Source organism: Tenrec ecaudatus, chromosome 4 (genome assembly GCF_050624435.1).
Source record: "Tenrec ecaudatus isolate mTenEca1 chromosome 4, mTenEca1.hap1, whole genome shotgun sequence".
Taxonomy (NCBI): domain Eukaryota; kingdom Metazoa; phylum Chordata; class Mammalia; order Afrosoricida; family Tenrecidae; genus Tenrec; species Tenrec ecaudatus.
This window is the reverse complement of record NC_134533.1, coordinates 117,455,241-117,476,915: the sequence shown is the minus strand read 5'-3', so window position 1 is coordinate 117,476,915 and position 21,675 is coordinate 117,455,241. Positions and strand designations below refer to the sequence as shown.

The 21,675-nt window shown below is 48.3% G+C and overlaps 1 protein-coding gene across 1 annotated transcript; it reads right to left on the bottom strand.

The window, feature by feature from the left end:
* Positions 1-7,329: 7,329 nt before the first annotated feature.
* On the bottom strand, positions 7,330-21,159 carry CD3E (CD3 epsilon subunit of T-cell receptor complex). The gene is made up of 5 exons (XM_075548781.1): positions 21,111-21,159; positions 11,021-11,248; positions 9,909-10,097; positions 8,243-8,289; positions 7,330-7,386 (listed from the first exon to the last, which is right to left on the bottom strand). The coding sequence occupies exons 1-5, from the start codon at positions 21,157-21,159 to the stop codon at positions 7,330-7,332; spliced, it is 570 nt and encodes a 189-aa protein (XP_075404896.1).
* Between the last annotated feature and the right edge of the window lie 516 nt (positions 21,160-21,675).

The window sequence follows — 21,675 nt, the reverse complement described above, 5'->3', positions numbered from 1 at the left end:
CTGTTTTGCCCTCCACCGGAGCCCTTCCTGAACCTTGTATTCTTTCTGCTCTTTTGTTGTGTGTGTGTTTTAAAAACAACCTTATTGACATTTGACAGATATGAATGGCATATATATATATATATATATATATATATATATATATATATATATATATATATATATAGTGATTTGACAAGGTTGGACCTATGTACACACTTGTGAAGTATCCCCCCAATCAAGAGGATAAACATATCTAACATCTCTCCCTCCCGCCCGCCCCTCGTCCTCACCCCACCACTTTACAGGCCGCCGCTGAATTTTACAGACATGACAGAACAGACTCGGTATTATTTTTGGGGAGGGGAGAGGTCTGGGCTCTTTCACTCAGCATAATTACCCTGCGGTTCAACCGTCTTGTGGCAGTGCCAACAGTTCTGTTCTTTTTTATTGTCCCATGATGCTCCATTGTGCGGGCAAACCACATTTGCTATCCCTTCACTTGTTGATAGCCTTCCGCGGTGGCCTCCTGCCGGGGCCATTATGAGTAAGGCTGCTATGTACGCTCATCCCCTGCTCACCATGTGGGCATGCGCTTTCATTTCTCCTGGATGGGTACTCGGAAACTGGGCACATGATAGGCATACATTTAACTTTTAGAGCTTCAGCTATTTAGAGCCTTACAGGCTCTTTGCACCCCCATATTGTGGAGGGGGGAAACAAAGTTCATGGTGGCATCTGATCGCTGCTAACTTCACAAGGGGGGAGGAAAATCAACATCACTAGCCAACCCCGGCCACTTCTTATGGGGCTGAGGTCAGACATGCCCCATCCTGTCCTCCCACTTTCCTGTCAATTCTGACATCAGCACGCCTTCCTTTTCAGCTGGGCTCTACAAGGCATGCATGGCAATGGCCCCACACAGCTCACGGTTACAGGGTTTACTAGGGAAGTCGACAGGTTACCATTTAGGATCAGAGATGCTCAGGATGTAGTTCTCTGGTCAGACAGCCTCTTCTCAGGCATGCTTACAGGCAGGCCTCTCTCTGGTCTTTGAACTCTCTACCCTGCGTGGGCAATGTTACAGAGCTCCCAAAGGGTACATACTCTGCTAATAAATGCCCCAAGGGCATTCCACTCCAGCATAAGCCTCAGCCTGAAGGTGCTCTATTTTAGCTCTGTGAGGCAACAAACTGAGTTCCCCAACTCTGTAACCGGACCTTCGCCCAAGGCATGTGGCTTCATTCATTCCATGGTCCAGGAAGTCCACTGCTCAGCTTTTGCACCACTCCTGTGGTATCACAACTTTCTGTCCCTGAGTTGGGAGGTGAACTGGCAGGGATCTTGGGGTCCAAAGGACAAACTTCCCTCCTGGCTTTTGATGATAATGAAGCCTCTCATTAAACACCCAGCAGGGTGGCAGAACTGACCAATCCCTCACCAGATCCCCAAGGCTTTCCAATCACAATCAACCATGCGACAGTCATTCACACTGGATGATGTCATCCTAGCAACATCGTCCCAAACCCATCAGGAAAAGGTCATTTGGTGGGCGTTACAAAGACTACAGCTAGAAGAGTCGTATTAGATAATCCCCTGTGTGGCACACATGATTTTTAAAGTTAGCTTCTAAGTTGCTTAAAAAAACCCACCCAAACCTGCTGAGCGTTTGAGCATGGTTTTATTCAATTTATAGATCAATTTAGAGAGAATGGTCATCTTAACAATATTGAGGTTTTAAAATTTTTTTTGATTTTTAATTGTTCATGATGGCATTTACAATAGATTTTGTGTAGGGGGCTTGTAGCCTGCATATTTGCTAAGCTCCCTTACTTATTCTAGTGGCTTTTTGGGGTAGATTTAATTGTGTATTCTACATAGACGATCGTATTGCCTGCCAGTAAAGATAATTTAGCTTTCCCCTTCCAGTCTGGATGTGTTTTCCTTCTTTCTAAAAAAACAATTTTATTGGGAGCTCGTACAACTCTTACCACAATCCATCAATCCATCCATTGTTCAAGCACATTTGTACATTTGTTGTCATCACCATTCTCAAAACATTGCTTTCTTCTCTCTCTCTCTCTCTCTCTCTCTCTCTCTCTCTCTCTCTCTCTCTCTCTCTCTCTCTCTCTCCATTATCACATGAAGGAGAGCTGGAAAAGCAAATTGGCCGATTATCGGTCTTAGGATGAAGGCGTTTAGTTGTGCATCGTTAAGTACAACGTCGGTTGTAGGTTTGCCTTGAGTGCCTATAACAAGCCGAGGAGCCATCCTTCTCCTTCAGCTGGCGGAGAATTTCTAGAAAACGTAGCTAGTACCTATTGTCAAGTATTTCTTTTGCATCATTCAGAAGGATGAACAAGGAAATAGATGAAGTCCATCTCATGGTAAGGAATCTAAGAGAGTTCTAAGCAGCGTTCTGGGGCACCCCAGTGTGGTAACTCTTTGTCCACTCTGAGAAGGAATGTGAAGACTCCCAGGGGTGGTGGAATGATGGTTATATTTTTTATAGACTTCTGAAAGTCAGCCAGGTGAGAAGTGGAGGCCAGGAAGGGCAGGACAGGCAGGAAGAAAACCAGCAAAGCCAAAGATGTGGCGAGAACCCGCCTGGAGGGGGAGAGCAGATGTCAAGAGGTTCAGTTAGACTAGGGGAAGACGTTTACGGTGGAGCGTGTCAGCAATGAGTCCGCAGAGACGGCAGGGGCCCACGGAGGAGGACCCGGGTGCAAGGCTACGGAGTGTGGCTTTGCTCTGTGGGAGCCCCGTGTGCAGGTTATGATGTGGGCATTCTTAACCCTGGCAGGAATGAGGAGAATGGGAACGAGGAGGGCAGGGCCAAGCCTGGAGCTCGCAGCCCCAGTCAGAAGACATCTCAGCAAAGTAATGTTGCCAGGGTCACATCTAGGACAGTCCCAGCTGAAACGAAGTCAACAAGAAGAGCTGTTTGAGGGGAAACGGCGAACAGGCCTTGGGGACCAACCTGATTTGCAACACGAGGTTCCAGGAGGTACTGCCAAGTGGCTGGCCTGGTCATGCCACTGAGGTGGGGGAGGTGAAGATTGCTTGAGGGAGTGGAGGCGGGGGTGGAACAGCAGTTTTGAACTTCTTGAATTCGTGATGTCTGTGGGCTTCCCCATGGGTACACTCAAAATATGTGTAAAGCTGAAGAGGGTAGCTGGTCATATGTGGGACTAGTGACATGGGAGCCCAAAGGATGTATGAGGAATAGCATGAAGAGAGACTAGGCCTCGAGAAACACTCGTGTGTAAGGGGCAGGTAGAAGAGGTAGAGGTAGCGTGAGGCGGAACCATGGTCAAGGCTGGACTAAAATGAAGTCCCGGAAGCCAAGTGAATATCAGACTTTCACATGTGTCTGCAAGGCGTGCTCTGTACGGATCATGATGAGCCTCTTGGAATTCGTCAGAGGTCACAATAACCTCAGTGGGCCTTTCTGGAGTGTTGGGTGAGGGAGCAGAAATGAGGGAGCTGAGGTATTTCTTATCACCTTCTCTTAAGGGAGATGTGACTGAGAGGGCTGGAGAATGAAAGAAAAGCCTCCGGCAGGACAGTAGGGACATGCAGGCTCAAGGGAGAGCGCTTCCCATAGGAAGGCTATGAGGTGGGAGGAAAAGAGCCAGCTCAAAAGGATAGTGAGGTAGTTAGTTTATTGTGCCAACCTGGCCGTAAAACACGTGGGGTTAATTGAAGGGCAGAGGGATAAATGGCTCAGTGAGCCTTGCCTTTAGAGTTCTCAGGTCTCTTGCTTTCTGATAGTTGGACCAGGGTGCAGCTGCCTTAGCCATTTCCCTTCTTTAGCTAGCAAGGCTCACTTCCTACAAGACATCCCTGAGGAGAAGCCACATGGACCTACCCCGATGCAGCCCTGGGCGCTGGAGCTGCCGTGTGGAGACTCCTGCCAGCGCTGAAATGCTTACACGTTCACTGACTCAGCTTTCCTCCTGCAGTCAGCTTCATTGCATCTGTCTGGAGGAGGACTTTGTGGATTGGTGTTGGACATATGGGTTAATGTTGGACTTGTGGGCTTGGGCAGCACTGGGTTGGGACGTTTTCTTGATGTGCACTTACCCTTTATATAAATATCTCTCTTATACACGAGTTTCTATGGTTTTATTTCTGTAAAGTAACCAGACTAACACAGATAAGTTGAGTCCTCTGGGGAGAGAGAAGTGATACCAAACACTTGAGCAGAGGAAAGGAGAGGGGATTTAGAGTTAACTCACTGCCATCGAGTCGATGTCGACTCATAGCGACCCTCTAGGACAGGGTAGAACTGCCCCTGGGAGGTTTCTGAGATCATCACTCTTAACAGGAGTAGAAAGCCCCATCTTTCTCCTGCAGAGAGCGGTGGCTTCAAACTGCTGACCTTGCCATAGTGCCACACATAACCATGACACCACCAGGACTCTGGGAGTCTCGATTCAGGTGTCAGAGAACTATTTCATCCCTGACACCAGGAGGGCAGATGAGGAGGCAGCAGGAGGAGGGTAGGTGGCAGATGGGCTGCAGGCCTCAAGGGTGACCTCCTCTTTCTCTGCGAAGCTGGGGTTGACACCTTCTGCTCAGAGGGAGTGGAGGTAGGGATTGGGTAAGGGTGCGAGGGTTGTCTTGAAGGTACGGCGGAGCTGCTTAGGGGAAAGGAGAGGGAGTTTGGAAAAGATGGCCAAGCTGTCTACTTTGAAGTGGCCAGGTACAGCCCAAACCACAACGTTTCTAGGATGCAGCGGGGGGACCAACGAGGCCTGACTGTGAGTCCTGAAGGAAGGAAGGAAGGTCCGTCAGTCACCGGGAGTCAGTTCTCTTGCCTCGTCAGGGTCAGGGGGAGGCTGGGTCCTCAGGAGCTACCAGCCATATCGTCATAGAGGTTGTGCGTGTGTGGTGCACCGGGAGGACCCCCGTGTAGTGCAGACAGTAAGCGTGCTTGGCTGCTCACTGGAAAGTTGAAGGGTGGAATGCATAGGCATCTCAGAAAGTAATAAACAGAATGCAGAGGATCTGCTTCTGCCAAGTCAGATATTAGAGACCCCACGGAGCCTGAGTCTCTTCAACCTTTCTTTTTGGACCCACAGAAGTCAGCCTCTCCTCCTCTTCCAACTCCCTCCAGCCCCGGCCCCCAGGCCCTGAACACCTGTGACACGGTTTGTAACTGCCTAACCACATCACTGGCCCTGCTGCTGCTGCTTAGCGGCGGGCACAGCCCGGCCGCTCACATGGCTGCAGGCGCACCAGACAGAAACGGTTTAGTTGTAGCCCCTAACTCAGCAGCCCTCTTTGGGACACAGAGGTGGCGACATGTTTCCCTACAGACTGCAGCATTGGAAGCCCTGTGAGCAGGGAAGCCCTCTGAGAGACAGGGACACTGTGAGTCCGGATAAACTCAGGGGCAGCGCCCTTAAGCATCCAGCACAGGAGACCTTGAAGGTTCAGGCCATGGTGGCATTCCTGCCTGCCATGCAATAGACCCATGCTGGCTTCCCGATCCGTGCCTCTCATGTGCAGTGGGGCTTCCGTTTTGCTACCATGTTAAACAGGGAACCGACAGCATTCTTTCTGATCGTGGTTAACACAGAGTAGCCGCCCAGAGCACTGGATTCTGCCAGCGGCAGCGAAATCCACGGCTAATTGTACAACGTAACTCCTCCCAGGCTCAGCGTCTCTCCGTGAAACGAGACTGACAGCATGCCAGGTTGGCGTAAGGATGAAATGACAGATGTGAAGAGCCAAGCACGATTTCTGGCGCAAAGTCATGGCTAGCTCAGTCATGGCTAGCTAGTATTGCTTTGATCACACTGAGCCTCGCCTCCTCTGGGCACCACTGCCGACCCTAACTCAGCCCTCCCCACTGGGGCCAGGATATGGATTTTAGACATAAAGACAAGTGTGCCCCCCACACATCTCCAAGCCACCGTCCACACCCAGAAGCAAATAAGCCAAAGGAACGGGGACGGAAACAGATGGATGACCAGTGAGGGACAGGCACCCTCCTGGGGACTGGCAGAGAGTTGTGGACACAGTCCAAAGCCAAGTGCGGAGAGTGTGGGGCTTGCTCATGACGGCTTGCTCATGATGAAGAGTCATTCAGGTCGTGGTCATATACATAAATAGTTAGGTGGTCTGTGCGGAGAGAGGAGAGCCTTCTGGGACTGAGATGGAACCTCACAGCTCTGGCGCCCCTTCATCATGAGCTGAGGTGCACTGTGGGAGTTTGCGACCGAGGTCTCCCCCATCAGCTCCCCGCCTGGGCTCCTGCCGCCCCACCTCGCGCACACGCTCATGAGAGCGTAGACCACATCCTGTGTGCAGAACCGCAGCCTGCCTCTGATTTAGGCTGCTGTCTCCTGGGTGAAGAGAGCAATACTTGCAGAAGCGCACCTCCTTCCTCGGTTTCCCCTCCTCCCCCCAGCTCAAGCTTATCACTCTTCCCGGCAGCTCGTGGAAGCCCGTGTCCCATCCCGCACCCCATTCCCCTCCACTTCCACTTCTGTGGGCTCCCCTACCTGTCAGGGTTTTCTGAGCCGACCACTCCCGTCAGCCACTCCCTGCTGCCTCTGATGTTTCTCTTTGAGAAGTGAGTCAAACATTTGTTCTCAGGTGCCCTCTCCAAAGGAGAGCTTTAGATCTTACACCCTGAGATCTTCAGATCTTGCACATTGCCCCCTGCCCCCACCTCCATAGGCTCAGACGCAAGAATTTACCTAAAGGTGCAGGGGAGGGTGGTAGGAAGAGCTGAGGTGGCTTAGGAAGGAAGGCAGTCTCTGAAGATCTCCCCAAAGAGATAGACAACAGCTCTTTCAGACATAAACACTTTATTACTATGTTTTTTTTCCCAGCAGACAAGGAGCTAGATAGAGCGTTCCTGGGGTGGATACAAGGGACTGTCCAGGTCCCTGGAGGGGAGGCAGAGGGGAGAAAACCCAGGGCTGGCTTTGGGCCAGACTCTGTGAATGGGGCCATCCATCTCCAGAGAGTCCCACAGTGGACCTGGAAAATAAATAGAAAGGCAGATGGAACAGTTAGGGATGGAACAAGTGTTACAGGGGAAAGGAGGGGACTGGAGGGCGAAGGAACAGACGTAGGACTGGGGTGGGAAGGAGTGAGAAGAGGGATGCTCTTGGCAGGAGGGTCTTCCAGGTGCAAGGACAACATCATAGGTCTGGACACCAACAGAGACGGCCGGCAGGAGAGCGAGGCGGGGAAAAGTTTGTAGGGTGTGAGTTCACCACAAGGCAGATGAACAATTATCTTGTGGGGTTCTGAGATCTGTCCAGGGAACAGGGCGCCCAGAGAGGAGCCAGACCTGGGTGGTGAGAGGCAAGGGGCCATCAGGAGTCCTTAGACGTTTCTCTGGTTCAGGCCGGCGTACACATCTCGCTGGCCTTTCCGGATGGGCTGGGGTGAAAGAGAACGCGGTCAGAGAGGCAGGAGGAAGTCGATCTTGTGCTGGAAGGGTCTCTAAAGGAGTACCTTCAGTGGAATGGAGAGTTGTCCCCCTCCCAGGAGCCTCAGCTCTCCCAGCTCAAACTCGGGACTCCAAAGACCCGCCTTGCAGGGCTTTTGTCAGGGGAAGTGAATTCATGCAGGAGAGGTGAACACCCCACGCGTGGCGAGTGCCAATCACTATTTGTTGAAGTTATCCAGGAGTGATATTCATGATGCTTAGCAGCCGCGAGCGCAATCCAGTGGCCCTCTGCCGTACCAAGCACTAATCCTTCAGGCTTTGAATCCAGAGGCAGCCCAGTGGGATCTGGAGGAGGGGCTGTGTTGGCTGGAGGGGTGTGTGAGTGTGTGTACGCGCGTATGTGTCGTGCGTGTGCTTGTGTTTGTATATGGGATGTGTGGCAAGCTTGGGACTAATTACTAATGACATTTTGAGATTTTAATCACTGGTGCAAGTGTTCTGGTGCTTGGCGATAGACTCATCAGTCCCGAGTTTAGAATTATATATTAGAGTTTATCTGTATGGCATTCTCTAAGGCTACACCTACCCAACTAGTGATTAAGTCAGTGAAAGAGGAGCGTACCTGCCCCTCCGCCACTGTACTCTCCTTTCCCATAGGCGTAGAAGCTGTGTAGCCTGCAGAATGGCCTCCCCTACCATGAGGAGGCACAGGCGAGCACATGGTGGCTGTTAGGGAAGCCCTGTGTGAAGGGTTTTGAAGACTTGGGCAGGAAAGATGAATGGTCCTATCTGTTCCCTTCTCCCCTGGGAGGATCTCCCTATACCAGCTTGTTGGCCCCTCAGTACCTCATAGTCCGGGTTGGGGACAGGCGGTGGCCTCTCCTTGTTTGGTCCTGTGGAGAAGGGGAAAAGGACTTGTTTTCGAGAAGGAACACCCATTACAGGGGAATAATAAGTGTCCTAAAATGGAAAAAAATGTAAAATTGATGGCGAGGAGGATGTAGCTTTTCTTGTTGTGTTTGATCAATTGAATTGTATCTGAGAGGAATTACTGAGAGGTGAACAATGGATAGACATGATAGTGGGGCAGGAGGAAAGAAAAAAGAAAAGGAAGAAAGAAGAAAAAATATAAATATATATGCAAATATATAAATATACATGTACTTGTTTATGTCTATATGTTTATATGCAAATGCAACAGGGAAGCAGATAGACTCCAACCTCTACTTAAATCTTACCCCAGTACAAGAACGATTTTTTTCTAATAATGTAGCATTGTTTGATATTCACCTTCCTGACACGATCGCTGAAGACAAAATGGGTGCGTAAGCAAATGTGGTGAAGAGAGCGGATGGTGCCTGGTTACAGTGTCTGGGGTCTTAAAGGCTTGCAGTTAAACAAGTGGCCATTTGCGATCATGAGGTGTCAAGAGGAAGAGGTATTAGAAATTCAACCCACCTGTAAGATCATTGGACAGTCCTTCTCAGAAAGGCCACACGGAAGGGATGATAAATGCAGGGTGCCGTATAGCACCGATGAGCCACATACTATCCTTCGTTCTTTAATATTCCCTCCCCTTACTATTATGGCTTTTATTTTTTTACCTCATTAATCATGTTATATTTGTGTATGTTCATTTGTAGATTTAAGATCGTTGGGTACATGAAAGCCAAGCTAGATAACCCTTCAGCAATAGGAACAGGGGTAACGGTCCCTTAGGGTATGGGAAGAGGGGAGGGGGTGGGACTAGGGAGCTGACAGCATTGATGACTGCATCACCCCACTCGATGGAATAACAACAGAACTGTATGTGAATGGATATATTGGATTGTGTAAGACATGGTAAAAAACAAAATCCAAACAAAAAACCTATTATAGGGGAAAAAAAAAACAAGGGTTCCTGAGGGGTAGGGTGGGGGAGGGAAGGGACAAAGGGGAGCTGATATCAGGAGTTTAAGAGGAAAGGATGTTTTGAATCTGATTGAGGTAGCAATTGTACAATACCGCTCGATGTGGCTGAATGATGGGATGTTACGCAATAAAGCGATTACAAACAAGAAGAAGCCTCTTCTTACAGCCATGGCTGCCATGGGAGACCCGGCTCAAGGGTGGCAAGCCCTTCACTCGCTCCTTTGCTTCACCCTTTTTCCCGCCCCAGTCCCCCTTCCCTCTTTCTCACTTCATCCCAACTTCTAGAGACCCCATACTCTTCTCTCATCCTCTTGTGACCTTCAGATCAAGGTCAGCTCCTCGATTCTGTCCACCAGGGAAGGGAATGGAAAAGGCAATGTCTCAAGGGGGTGGAATCAGAGGACTGGAACACTGACAAGCATTGGAGAAAGCTCAGTGCTAATTGATTTCTTGACGAAGCTCCACGGTGATGGGCTTCTGCGGCACAGTGGTGGGTTGAGAAGGAGAGATGTGACCGGGGACACAACCCCCTAACCAGCATGTTCTGTAGAAGCCCCTCTGGCCACGTTGGATGCCGCCCTTAGTGAGAGTGTCCTCAGACCCAGCTCCAAATTCTTACCCTTGGGCCTGCCGCCAGCGCCCGCTGTTCCTCGCACCACAGGCTTGGCCTTGGCTTTTCTATTCTTGCTCCAGTAGTAAACAACCACCAGCAGGCCCAGCGTGAAACAGATATCAGCTACGATGATGGCGGCCACCACCATGAGGTTCACCTCCATGCAGTTCTCACACACTGTGGCAGGGTTAGGGAGAGACCAGGAGACAGTGTTGAGCCAGGAAAACCCGCGAGAGAACCAGGCATGAAGGAGGGCCAGTGACCCGGGCGATGCTCATTCTCAACACTCGCTTGCTCGCCGGGCCAGAGCCGTCGGCTCGATGTTTGTAACATGAACGATGGGCCAGCTGTGGTGGCTTTGGGGTGAGCCGCTGGTTGGAGCCCGCCAGTTCTGCGTTCAAGTCTGAGCTGGACTACGCACTGACTAGGCGTGAAGCCCCGTTCCCTCAGCTATAAAATGGGGATGCCTTGCTGTGCACGGCTGCTGAGAGAATTACAGGAGACGATGCCTGGCGAGGGCTTGCCACAGTGCCTGCCGTTTAATAAGCCCTCAATAAACGTTCATTTTCATGCACGCAAGCTGCCCTGGTGGTGCAGCGTGTCGGCGCTTGGCTGCTAAACTAAAGACGGAATCCGTGAAAAGTCGCATGAGTCAGAAGTGACTAGACAGGCGTGAGGGTTGTTTGTTTTGTGTCTCAGTATTGTACCACGATTGCTCCTTAGCAGATGGAATCTCACTGCAGCGGCTTTGCATCGCCTGCTCCCCTGCCTCCTCTGGGTACAGCAGCAGGCAGACTCACATGGCTGTCCTGTAATTCTGGGCGTGAACCAAAGTCAGTCAGTCACCCAGTCCTGTTTCTTGGGAGGCTGCTGCTTGAAGTCTGACGCTGACTTGGGTTACCCAGACAGCCTCACGCTGGCGTCTGATCTGTATTTCACAAGCACTGATACTGCATGGGGCTAGAGAAGCCCAGGATTGAGCGTAGGAGGAAGCATGAGGATGCGGGGGAACTGTGGGGTGGGTTAGAGGAGATAATTGGGAATACCCTTTCACAAGCTCCTCCCCAGTCTAGTCATCCTTGCCCCAGAGCCCCCATTACCTCTTGCTCTCAGGTAGAGATAATGCTTCCTGTCTGGTTGGTTTTTGTAGCAGCTGTAATAGCCACTGTCCTTGCCTTCTGAGAAATCCTTCAGCTCCAGGTTTTTATTTTCGCCTTGCATAAGCACACCGTTTTTCTCCCACTTTAGGACAGAGTCGTCTTCAGGGCAGGTCAGCACTACTGTGGTCCCTGAGATGGAGACTTTAAATTCTGGGGAGCAGGTGAGAAGAGGAGATGGGGCATCAGAGGGAGGAAGCAGGGAGATTTTAGAGAAAGCAAACTTGTGACGAAAGAACCCACCACATGCAGGAAATGATGTGTCCCAGTCCAGGTCATTGCGTAGAGTGGAAAAGAGGGGGTATGTGAGAGAAGGGGCACTAGAGCACCTTTTAAAGGTGTCGCTACCTATAACCCCCTCCCAGGGGGACAGACAACAGAAAAGTGGGTGAAGGGAGACATCAGTCAGTGTAAGCCATGAAAAAATAACAATAATTTATAAATTATCACGAGTTCATGAGGGAGAGAAGGTGGGGGAGGGAGGGAAAATGAGGAGCTGATACCAAGAGATCAAGTAGAAAGAAAACATTTTGAGAATGATGATGGCAACAAATTACAAATGTGCTTGACACAATGGATGCATGTATGGATTGTGATAAAAGCGGTCAGAGCCCCCAATAAAATGATTTTTTTTAAAAAGGTGCCATCAGGGTTTAAAATGGTGGGGGCAGGGAGTGAAATATAAAAGTCCTTATGTGGAAGCTTATCAAAATAGAGGTTAGGAGTGGAATGTTGGGAGGCTTCATCTCTCTGAATCTGTCTCTCCGTCTCCACTGCTGATACTTATTCTCAAGAGAGTTCACATGAGAGATTGATAGACTCACTCCTTAAAAGTGCAGCTGAAAATGAAAGGAGACATAACTGGTAGGAGAATCACCTTAGTTTAAGTTCACATTCTGCAGGTCAACATTTGTTGGTGGAAATGGATACTGCCTCAAGAGTGTCCCAACCTTCAGTCAGCCTCAACCCTCAGAGGTAAGGCCTCACCCATGAGCACGTGCAGAGACATAACTCGACAGCCAATGGACCATGCAGACCGCAGCCCAATGCGTAACCACTACACACCCGGGCTCGAGAGCTAACCGTTAAAGAGTTGTCAATCAAGAACTGTCATTGTCTGACTTGCAAACAAGTTGTTGAAGCATTTACGTTTAGAAATACTAGATTCATGGGAAATCACAAACACAGCAATCCCCAAACAAGTAAATATCCTGCTTGGCATATTTGTTTGAAAAAGAAATGTGAGGAAAATTGCGAGCTTATCTCTCATTGGCACCAAGGTCCATTCCGGAGCTTACGGATGCCATCCCCCCACCAGGGCCTGCACACCTCTGCACGCAAACAGGTGTGCTTACAACGACCCGTCATACACCCAGAAATACGAAGTCAAAATGGTTAAGGACATAAGCTGGAGAACTTGATACATCTGCACTTATTTCTGCGATGGAACTATTTATTTTCTAAGTCTCAGTTTCATTTTCTGTCATTAACAGAAGCAATTCAAGTACACGGTGTGGGCCCTACATAGACCGGAACAATGCCCGGTCAGGGTTGATGCTTAGTGTCTGTAGTCTAGGCTTTCAAAGGGTCCCTGGTGGTACCGGGTCACAGGACTCATTCATTGTGCTGCGATTGCAAGGCCAGAAGTTCATGTTCACCAGCTGCTCGGCGGGAGAAAGATGAGGCGTCCTACTCCCATAAAGATCTACAGTCTCGATAACCCCTCAGGAACAGTAGTGGGAGTAGTGGTATCGTGAGTGCAGGGGGATGGCTGGGGATAAAGGGGGGACCTATCACAAGGTTGGAGATGTAGCCTCCCCCCCAAGGGGACAATTAACAGAAATGTGGGTGATGGGAGACAATGGATGAAATAATAATAATGTATTATTGATCAAGGATTCACCAGGGCAGAGGGGGAGGGAGAGGGGGGAAAAAGAGTTGCTGATACCAAGGGCTCATGTAGAAAATGTTTTGGAAATGATGATGGCAAAACATGTACAAATGTGCTTGATACGATTGATGTATGGATTGTGATAAGGGCTGTAAGAGCCCCCAGTAAAATGAATTAAAAAACAAAAAACAAAAAATTGTGAGCATATACAAAAAGGAAAAAAGATTTATAGTCAAAGAAACACTCCAGGGAAGTCCCACCCTGCCTTACAGGGAACTATGCATCAGAATTGACTTGATGGCAGTGAGTCTGGTGTAGTCTCTCCCTCTCTCCCTGTCTCTCTCTCTATATATACATATATATGCAGGCCTCAAAAGGTTTGTGTAAAATATCCGTCACCTTCTCATGCTGCTTCCCCCACAAACTTTGGGAGACCTCCTTGTGTTAGTTAATATTCTAACGGTCTTTAATAAATTATACAACAAAGACTTTTTTTCTTGGTGTCTTAGGGTTTAGGCCTATTCCTGAGTCTATCTGGGGCACTGAATAAGAAAATTATATTGGATAGACCATACCACGTCAGCTCTGGTTTCTTAGATACGGCGTTCCCACTCCATCTTAGCTGTTAAGTTATACTAACTTATGAATTTGTCATCCTGCTTTTAAATGTGAGAAGGATTCATATCCACAAATTAACATGAGACCAAAAGGGTAAGAAATATTTTAAAAAGAATTAGGTATTAAGGTGACTTCCAAGGGAAGCTGTTTATGGACTCATGGTGGTCTGTAAAAGATTGCAAAGTTTGGAAACCCAAAGGAGAAGGCTTGCTCTGTCCTATAGTGTTACTAGGAGGTAGACTTGATTAGCTGGCAGTGGGTCTTTCTTTTGGGCATGGGAGGCTGTGACGTATACCCAGAGTCGTTGGACCCAGCAAAGCCAGAGCACCGCTGGAGCAGAGTGGGAAAGAGACGAGGAGACGGAAAAGGCACACATATGGGAAGGTGCGAGGGCAATTGAGAGTGCCCCAAAGGTAAGACTTCATAGTGATTTTCATCAATATTTCGAACATCTAGATTTTTACACTTCACATTATGCAGTAAGCATTTCAGCACGTATTTTATATGTGGAAGTCAATAAATAATTCATGGTAAATGTTTCAGAGGTTGACTCCAAGCTTCTTCTTTTTTTTTAAAATTAGGGGCTCATACAACTCTTATCACAATCCATACATATACATACATCAATTATATAATGCACATCTGTACATTCTTTGCCCTAATCATTTTCTTTCTTTTTTTTCATTTTCTTTTTTTTTTACATTTTATTAGGGGCTCATACAACTCTTATCACAAGACTCCAAGCTTCTTTATAAAAAACATTTTTTTTAAAACTTCTCTTTTAAGAGATTTTGTGCACAGGTAACATTTGAATCTCTATTTGTTGTACCAAACTCACTACCAGTCAGTTGAGGATGGCCCTCAGCCACTCTGCAGGACAGAGTGGAACTTCTCCTGTGGGTTTCTGAGGCTGTAAGTCTTTATGAGAGCAGAGAGTCTCATCTTTCAGAGTGGCTCGTGGGCTCGAATGGCTGACCTATGGGTGTCAGTCAAGCACAGCCCACTACCTCACCAGCTCTCTTTATTTATTATATCCTAACCTTTATTTCCAGCCCCTTTTGAATGATAACAAATTGGAACTGCTTGCTAGCTGTCTCCTAGGAAAAGTGCAATGACGCTTGGGGAAAATGCAGGATCATGTCAAATATAGCTTCAGATGCAAGGACACCACGTGGAGTGTCACTCGACCTAAATGTTCAGTCTGGCACAAAGTACCTTAAAGAAAGCAGCGTGCACGTCCTCTGCCTCAGGCTAGCGAAGAGCGCATGAGAATATCCTGAGTTTTTATGGGCGAGCCGAGTGAAGAGTGCTGCATGGTATATGTTCTCTTTCTCAAGGACTGGAGCCGAGAGGGGAAGACTGGCGTCCTTTTCTGGAACCAGCAAGCCCCACACACCCAGAAACAAGTCCAACATTTGAGGTACCATTCTCCCTACTATCTTCGTAACCACTCTGCGAACTAGACACTATTAAGTAAAAATGTCCAAGATATCCAGCCAGTAAAGAATTAAGCCCAAGTGCAAACAGTTCAGAGTTAGATCCCTAACCTCACGCTATTCAGTCTGCTCTCGTCTGCCCTAAAAGATCAGCTCATTCTACAAAACGTATCACTGGATTCACTTCCCCTAGGGATCCCAGCCAGCTACCCTCTGTAGAGTGGACCAGTCTGCTCTTTATACTTTAATCGACTGTGTGTTCCCCTGTATTGTGAAATTTTTGTTTCTCATATAAGACCACCAGCTTCTGGAGGGGAGAGAATTAGGCAGTGTATCCATGTGTTCATTGATGTGTTCATTCAAAAATCTTCATTGAGCACCTAGTGTGTGCCCGGCACTGAGCCTGGTGCTAAGATGCTCTCTCTCCTTCACAGCACGATCCTTTACACAAAAACGTGTGGTGGCTTCAGGCTGTGCCCGGATGTCTACTCTCCTCTCATCGTGTGCTCAGGGATACATGTCAGACCTACCACAGTCACGTTTAGCTATAATCAGACACGTCAGCCGGCAACAAATGCAGCCGCATCTCATGGAGACCCCCCTGAAAGACAGTGGTGATTTCCCTCTCATAGCTCTTGTTTTGAATCACTCCGATTGTGTTCTCCGACCATTTCGCTCCACATTGCAAAAGAGACAGTATCAAGTGAAAAGCCTCTTACCACTTTCTTTGTCCTCTGAAAAGGAAATGACAAGAAACCGTTAGCAACCGACTTATCATCTACTAGGATCAGACCCTATCCTTTAGAAAACAACAGGTCTCCAGGCCCCCCAGTGCTGGACATGAAAAGCCCGTTGGGCTCTGGAGTCTATATTGAGTTGGCGTCCATTTACAAAAATCGACTGCCACAGGCATGGCAATAGAACGCAGACTGGTCCAGTGGTTGCCTTTGAACATGGAGTTGATTCAATCAGGCCGAGGGCGCTGATGGAATAGTGAGGCTTTCAATACTGAGTCACCCCTGACACTGTTCCGATGACCCAGCCCACCGCACCCACATGGCATGCGCACACACTTGCACACACACGGAGAGCAGCCAGGCATGTGATGTGGGCTGCGCCCCAGTGCTGCCCCAGAGGTGGCTCGTCACGCGTGCCCCAAGACACCCATTCCAGTCACACACCCTCTCTCCACACAATCTCACGTCACACACAAAATGCAAACGAACAAAAGCTGTTGGCCTTTTTTTTAAACTTAGTTGTCTCCCCATGGGTCCTCTTTGAAAAGTTAAGGCTCGCTATTTCTTACAACATCTCTGGTGAATTCCTTTTCCTGACTGAAAATCTCCCCCACCTTATGAGGACAAGACAAAGGAGAAGATGGTAGGATCCCATTACCCATTTCTGCGGGCACTCTGCGGGAGACCTAGAGAAAGCCCCCCTTCAGACACACAAAGAACACTGCTTTCATAACAAGGATGCAAAGAGAATCTCACCTGACTGTCCCCAAGCACCACCTAGAAAAGATATAAGAAGAAAAAAAGAGTTAATAAATGTTGTGAGTGCTGGCCACTTCAAACAGAAGATGAGTCATGTCTCCGACTGACCCTGGTGACTCGCTCCCATCCTGCCCATGGCTGGGTCACAGTCCTTCCCACCCCCAGAGAAATGACATTCCAGGGCCTCGGCTAATTCTGAATGGAAACCCAGCAAGGAAACATTTAGCATTAAATGCAACCACGCAATGGCTTTGGACAAACAAGAGTTTAAAAAGTTGGGTCTTTTTTTTTTTGGCAAGTAGAGAAATGGCAAAATAATTTTATAATCAAGCTTTCGTTTCAAAAATCGATCTCTGAGCATGGAGGAAAAAGATGCTCTGGTTTGGGCTCAATGTGGGGATTCTTGTTCCATCTCTGGCTCCTGCTTGGCTCTTGGTTCATTTGTTCCATTTGTGTTTTCTGCTTGGGGCAGAAGTGGAAAGAGTTGATGCCCCAATTACTCATCAGCTAGAGTCCAGGCCTAGCAAAACTCGACCACACGCTCATGAAGCTCTGAAAAGTCTCCTTTTAAGGGAGGCAGCAATAAGTCAGATTTGTTATCACGACCTGTTTGCGTGGTGCAGATGGAACCTATAGATGGCTTTCCATTGCCCTGTAGCTCCCTCGGACCCATCGCTTCTATGCTGGGGAAGAGAGCAGACAAGGCTCATTCCCACGATGCCAAATTTCTAGGGGACAGTCGGAGGCTCACATCTTTGATAAAGACCAAACCAAACTCACCACCGTCGGTGGATACCGACTCACAGTGACTGCACGGGCAGGGTAGAACTGCCTCCATGCCTTTCTGAGATGGCAACACTTTTTTTTTTTAATTTAAATCAATCATTTTATTGAGGGGGGGTGTCTTACAAATCTAATACCAACACATCATTCAACTTTATTATGCACACTTGTACATAGGTTGCCATCAATATTTCCAAAACATTTTCTTTCTACTTGAGCATTTGGTATCAGCTCCTCTTTTTCCCGCTCCCTCCTTTCCCCTCCCACCCTCATGAATCCTTGATCAATTCTATGTGATTGTTGTGTCTTACACTGTCTGTTGTCTCCCTTCACCCATTTCTGTTATTTGCCCCCTTGGGGGGTGGGCAATATATCCAACCTTGTGATGGGTTTCCCCTTTCTCCCCCTCCCCTCCTCACCCAATATCCCCTTACCCTCATTGATTTTGCTACTCCCACTACTGTTCCTGAGGGTTTTATCTGTCCTGAATTCCATGTGTCGAGAGCTCTTATCTGTACCAATGTGTACACACTGGTCTAGCCAGATTTGTAAGGTAGAACTGGGTCGTGGTAGTCGGTGAGGGGTGGGTGGGGGTGGGATAGGGTGGGGTGGGGAGAAAGCACTCAGGAACTAGAGGAATGGTGTGCGTTTTGCCTGTGCTATGCCGCACCTGGTTTGAACCATCCCTTCCTTGTAACCCTTCCATGGGGGTTGTCCAATTGTCTACAGATGGACTTTGGGTCTCCACTCCAACCCCCCTCTTTCACATAGGCATAATTGTTTGTTTTGGATCTTTTGATACCTGATATCTGATCCCGTCAACATCTCATGATCACACAGGCCGGTGTGCTTCTTCCATGTGGATTTTGTTGCTTCTGAGCTAGATGGCTGCTTGTTTAACTTCAAGCCTTTAAGACCCAGGTACTATATCTTTTGATAGCCGGGCACCATCCGCTCTTTTCACTACATTTGTTTATGCACCCATTTTGCCTTCCGCGATCATGTAGGAAAGGTGAATATCAAAGAGTGCCAGGTTATTAGAACAAAGTGGTCTTGTGTTTAGGGAGGCCTTGAGTAGAGGCCTCTGCTATCTTAATACTTAACGCATAAATATATGTACATTGGTCTCTATCACTTTCATTATAAATTAATATATTTACCACATATACTTGTGTATAATCTGAGTTTTTCAGCACATTAAAAATAATTTTATTGGGGACTCATACAACTGTTATCACATCCATACATACATCCATTGTGTCAAGGACATTTGTACATTTGTTGCCATCATTGTTTTTAAATCATTTTCTTTCTAATGGAGCCCGTGGTATCAGCTCCTCAATTTCCTCCTCCCACCCCCTTCCTCTCTCCCTCACAAACCCTTGATAATTTATAAATTATTATTTTTTCATGTCTTGCACTGTCCGATGTTTCCCTTTACCCCCTTGTCTGTTGTCCATCCCCCTGGGAGGGGGTTATAGATAGGTTATTGTGATTGGTTCCCCCTTTCTCCCCACATCTTCCCCTTCCCCTCCTGGTATGGCTACTCTCAATATTGGTCCTGAGGAGTTTATCTGTCCTGTATTCCCTGTGTTTCCTGCTCTTATCTATACCCATGTACATGCTCTGGTTCTAGCCAGATTTGTAAGGTAGAATTGGGGTCATGATAGTGGGAGGAGGAAGCATTAAAGAACTAGAAGAAAGCTCTATGTTTCATCAGTGATATACTGCACCCTGACTGGCCTGTCCTCTCCCACGACCCTTCTGTAAGGGACTGTCCAATTGTTTACAGATTGACTTTGAGTCTCCACTCTGCATTCTCCCCCCTCATTCACATTTTGATTTTTTGCTCTGGGTCTTTGATGCCTGATACCTGATCCCATCAACACCTCCTGATCACACAGGCTGGTGTGCTTCTTCCATGTGGGCTTTGTTGTTTCTCAGCTAGATGGCCGCTTGTTTATCTTCAAGCATTTAAGACCCCAGACATTTTCAACACATTTTCTATGCAGCTTTTGTGGTAAAATTAGGTGCCTTGGCAGATATTCGGGGTGGCTTATACTCGAATTTATACAGTATATATATACATGCCTATAGCAATACCTCAATAAATGCCCTTTGCCTCTTACTACTTTCCTCTATTTCCTTTCACCTTCCTCCTGTCCCGCTGTCACGCTCACCCTCCATTTGGCTCTCAGTAGTTCTTCTTGGATGCCCTGCACATGCTCAAACCCTACCAGCCATTACACTCACTCCTTGCCATCAATCTCAGGTCTCTGGTGTTCCCTTATCCCTGAGTTTGCTGGCTCCCCCTCCCTGCCCCCTCCTTTTCCATGTCCCCCCTGGGACTCCCGGTCTTGTTTTCTCCTCGGGATGGTTTGTCCTGCCTATCTTATACAGACAGACAGAGGGCAAAAGAAAACAACAACAACAACAACAACAAAATGATGGGTATCTCCAGGTTTGTCTGTGCCCCTTTTGAGTGTTTTCCAGTCGGGTCTGATGAAGTGCCAAGCCCTGACTCCTGGAGACCGCAGCCCTCCACAGGAGTAGAAGGTCTGGCTGTTATCCCGAGGAGCGCTGGTGGTTTCGAACTGCTGACTTTGCAGTTAGTAGCCCAACTCGAAATCATATTAATATGCCACCAGGGATCATGTTTTCGATAGCCCCTCTTTTTAAAAGAAAATGAGTAGTTTGTATTGTAGGCCTCTAAGACATGGCCTGACCACTCCCTTCACTGTGCGCCTAGCTGCTCAACAGGTGTTCCTTAGACCAGCGGCAGAGCGTTCCTGGGGAGCTTGCTGGAAATGCAACAGCTCACTCGTCAGAGCCGCTGGGGCAGAAGCGGCACTGAACAAGCTCCCAGGTGATTGGTGTGTGCAGTCAAGGTTGGGACTCTCTAGTCTAAACAGGCTTCTGAAGCTGAAGCAGGAAGTGGAGACATCATGGCGGTGGCTCTGCGATAAGAGCCCCAGCGCCTATTGTATTTTCCTGGTTCTTGGAAGCAAACCCACCAAGAGCTGCTTTGCCCCAGTGGCCGTTTTTACGTACTCAGGTCTTGTAGACAGACAGACAGACAGACAGACAGACAGACAGACAGACAGACAGACAGACCTGGCTCTCCAGACCAGCGTCAGCATGTTCCAGCTGTAGGGTTTTGCACCAACAATCCAACATTTTTGAATATCAGTTTCTTTGTCTATACTATAGGGGGCATAATGCCTATTTTTCAAGGTGGAGGTAATGGTTAACGTAGCTAACACATGCAAAGTATTTTTCTTTAGGCATGGTGGGTTTAAAAATTTTTTTGTATTATTGCTCCCAATGAGAGATATACATGAGCTTTATTATTTATCAACTTATGTTTCACTTTGCTGGTCAATAGCTCTTGCTCAATTGTAAAAGACGAAACACTAAGAGAGGTTTTATTGGGTCAGAGGTCCTCAATTTGCCATACGCTATACACAGTTAGGGCTCAACTACTTCTCCTGCACCTTGTCTCCCCTGAACCAGGAGCAGGGGTCAGCTCTTTTGCTCTCTTGTGTTAGTCCCTAGGGGTTTGGTAAGCTCACTGATGAAGCGAGCTTGCTTGGAAGGCAGAGAGGCCCCTTCTGTTTCAATAGACACGATCATACCAACTTCTTTTCTTTGGCTGAGCCCCACACTACCTGTCGGGCACCTGGCGAACAGAAATGGTCCTTACAGTTTCTGGTGAGTGAGGCTCTTGGATGCACTGGGCAGCCCAGGTGAGGTGGTGAGCCCGCCGCTGGTCTGGAGAAACACCACTCCTCTCTGTCCCAGCTACTCACCTGACAAGAGGCCAAGCCCCAGGATGACCCAGGCAGCGCCAGACTGCATCCTGCTCTCGCGGAACCTAAGATGGCGGTGGTGCGTAGGTTTATTACTTCTGAAAAACAAACCAGAGGGCTTCTTCAAATCATCTACCGGAGGTGGAACTCCTGGGACCACCGCCCCCAAAGCCAGGATGAAAAGGGAGGCCATATGTGACGGAGACTCACCATTTTCCGCAGCAGGCACCCAAGGCTGGGAGGGGAGACAGGCTTCTGAACCCCACACAGGAAGTGTAGAGGGGCCTCTAGGCCTGCAGGGCTCCACGTCACTGGGAAATGTTCAAAGACGAGGCAGCCACCTGGGTTAGTTGAGGAGAGAATTGGGCCCTACATCTTCCCAGAAGCATGAAAGAAGAATCAGACAAAACCCGAAGGTGTTTGTGGAGAACACCTGCGACCCCACTGTCCAGGCTTTGCAGAATGTATGTCCAAACCGGGGTTTGTATCAAATACCACCCCCAACCTGCCCGAAATGAGCTGTGCCAGGCAGAGAAAGCAGCATGAAGCTTGCTTCCTGGTGGAG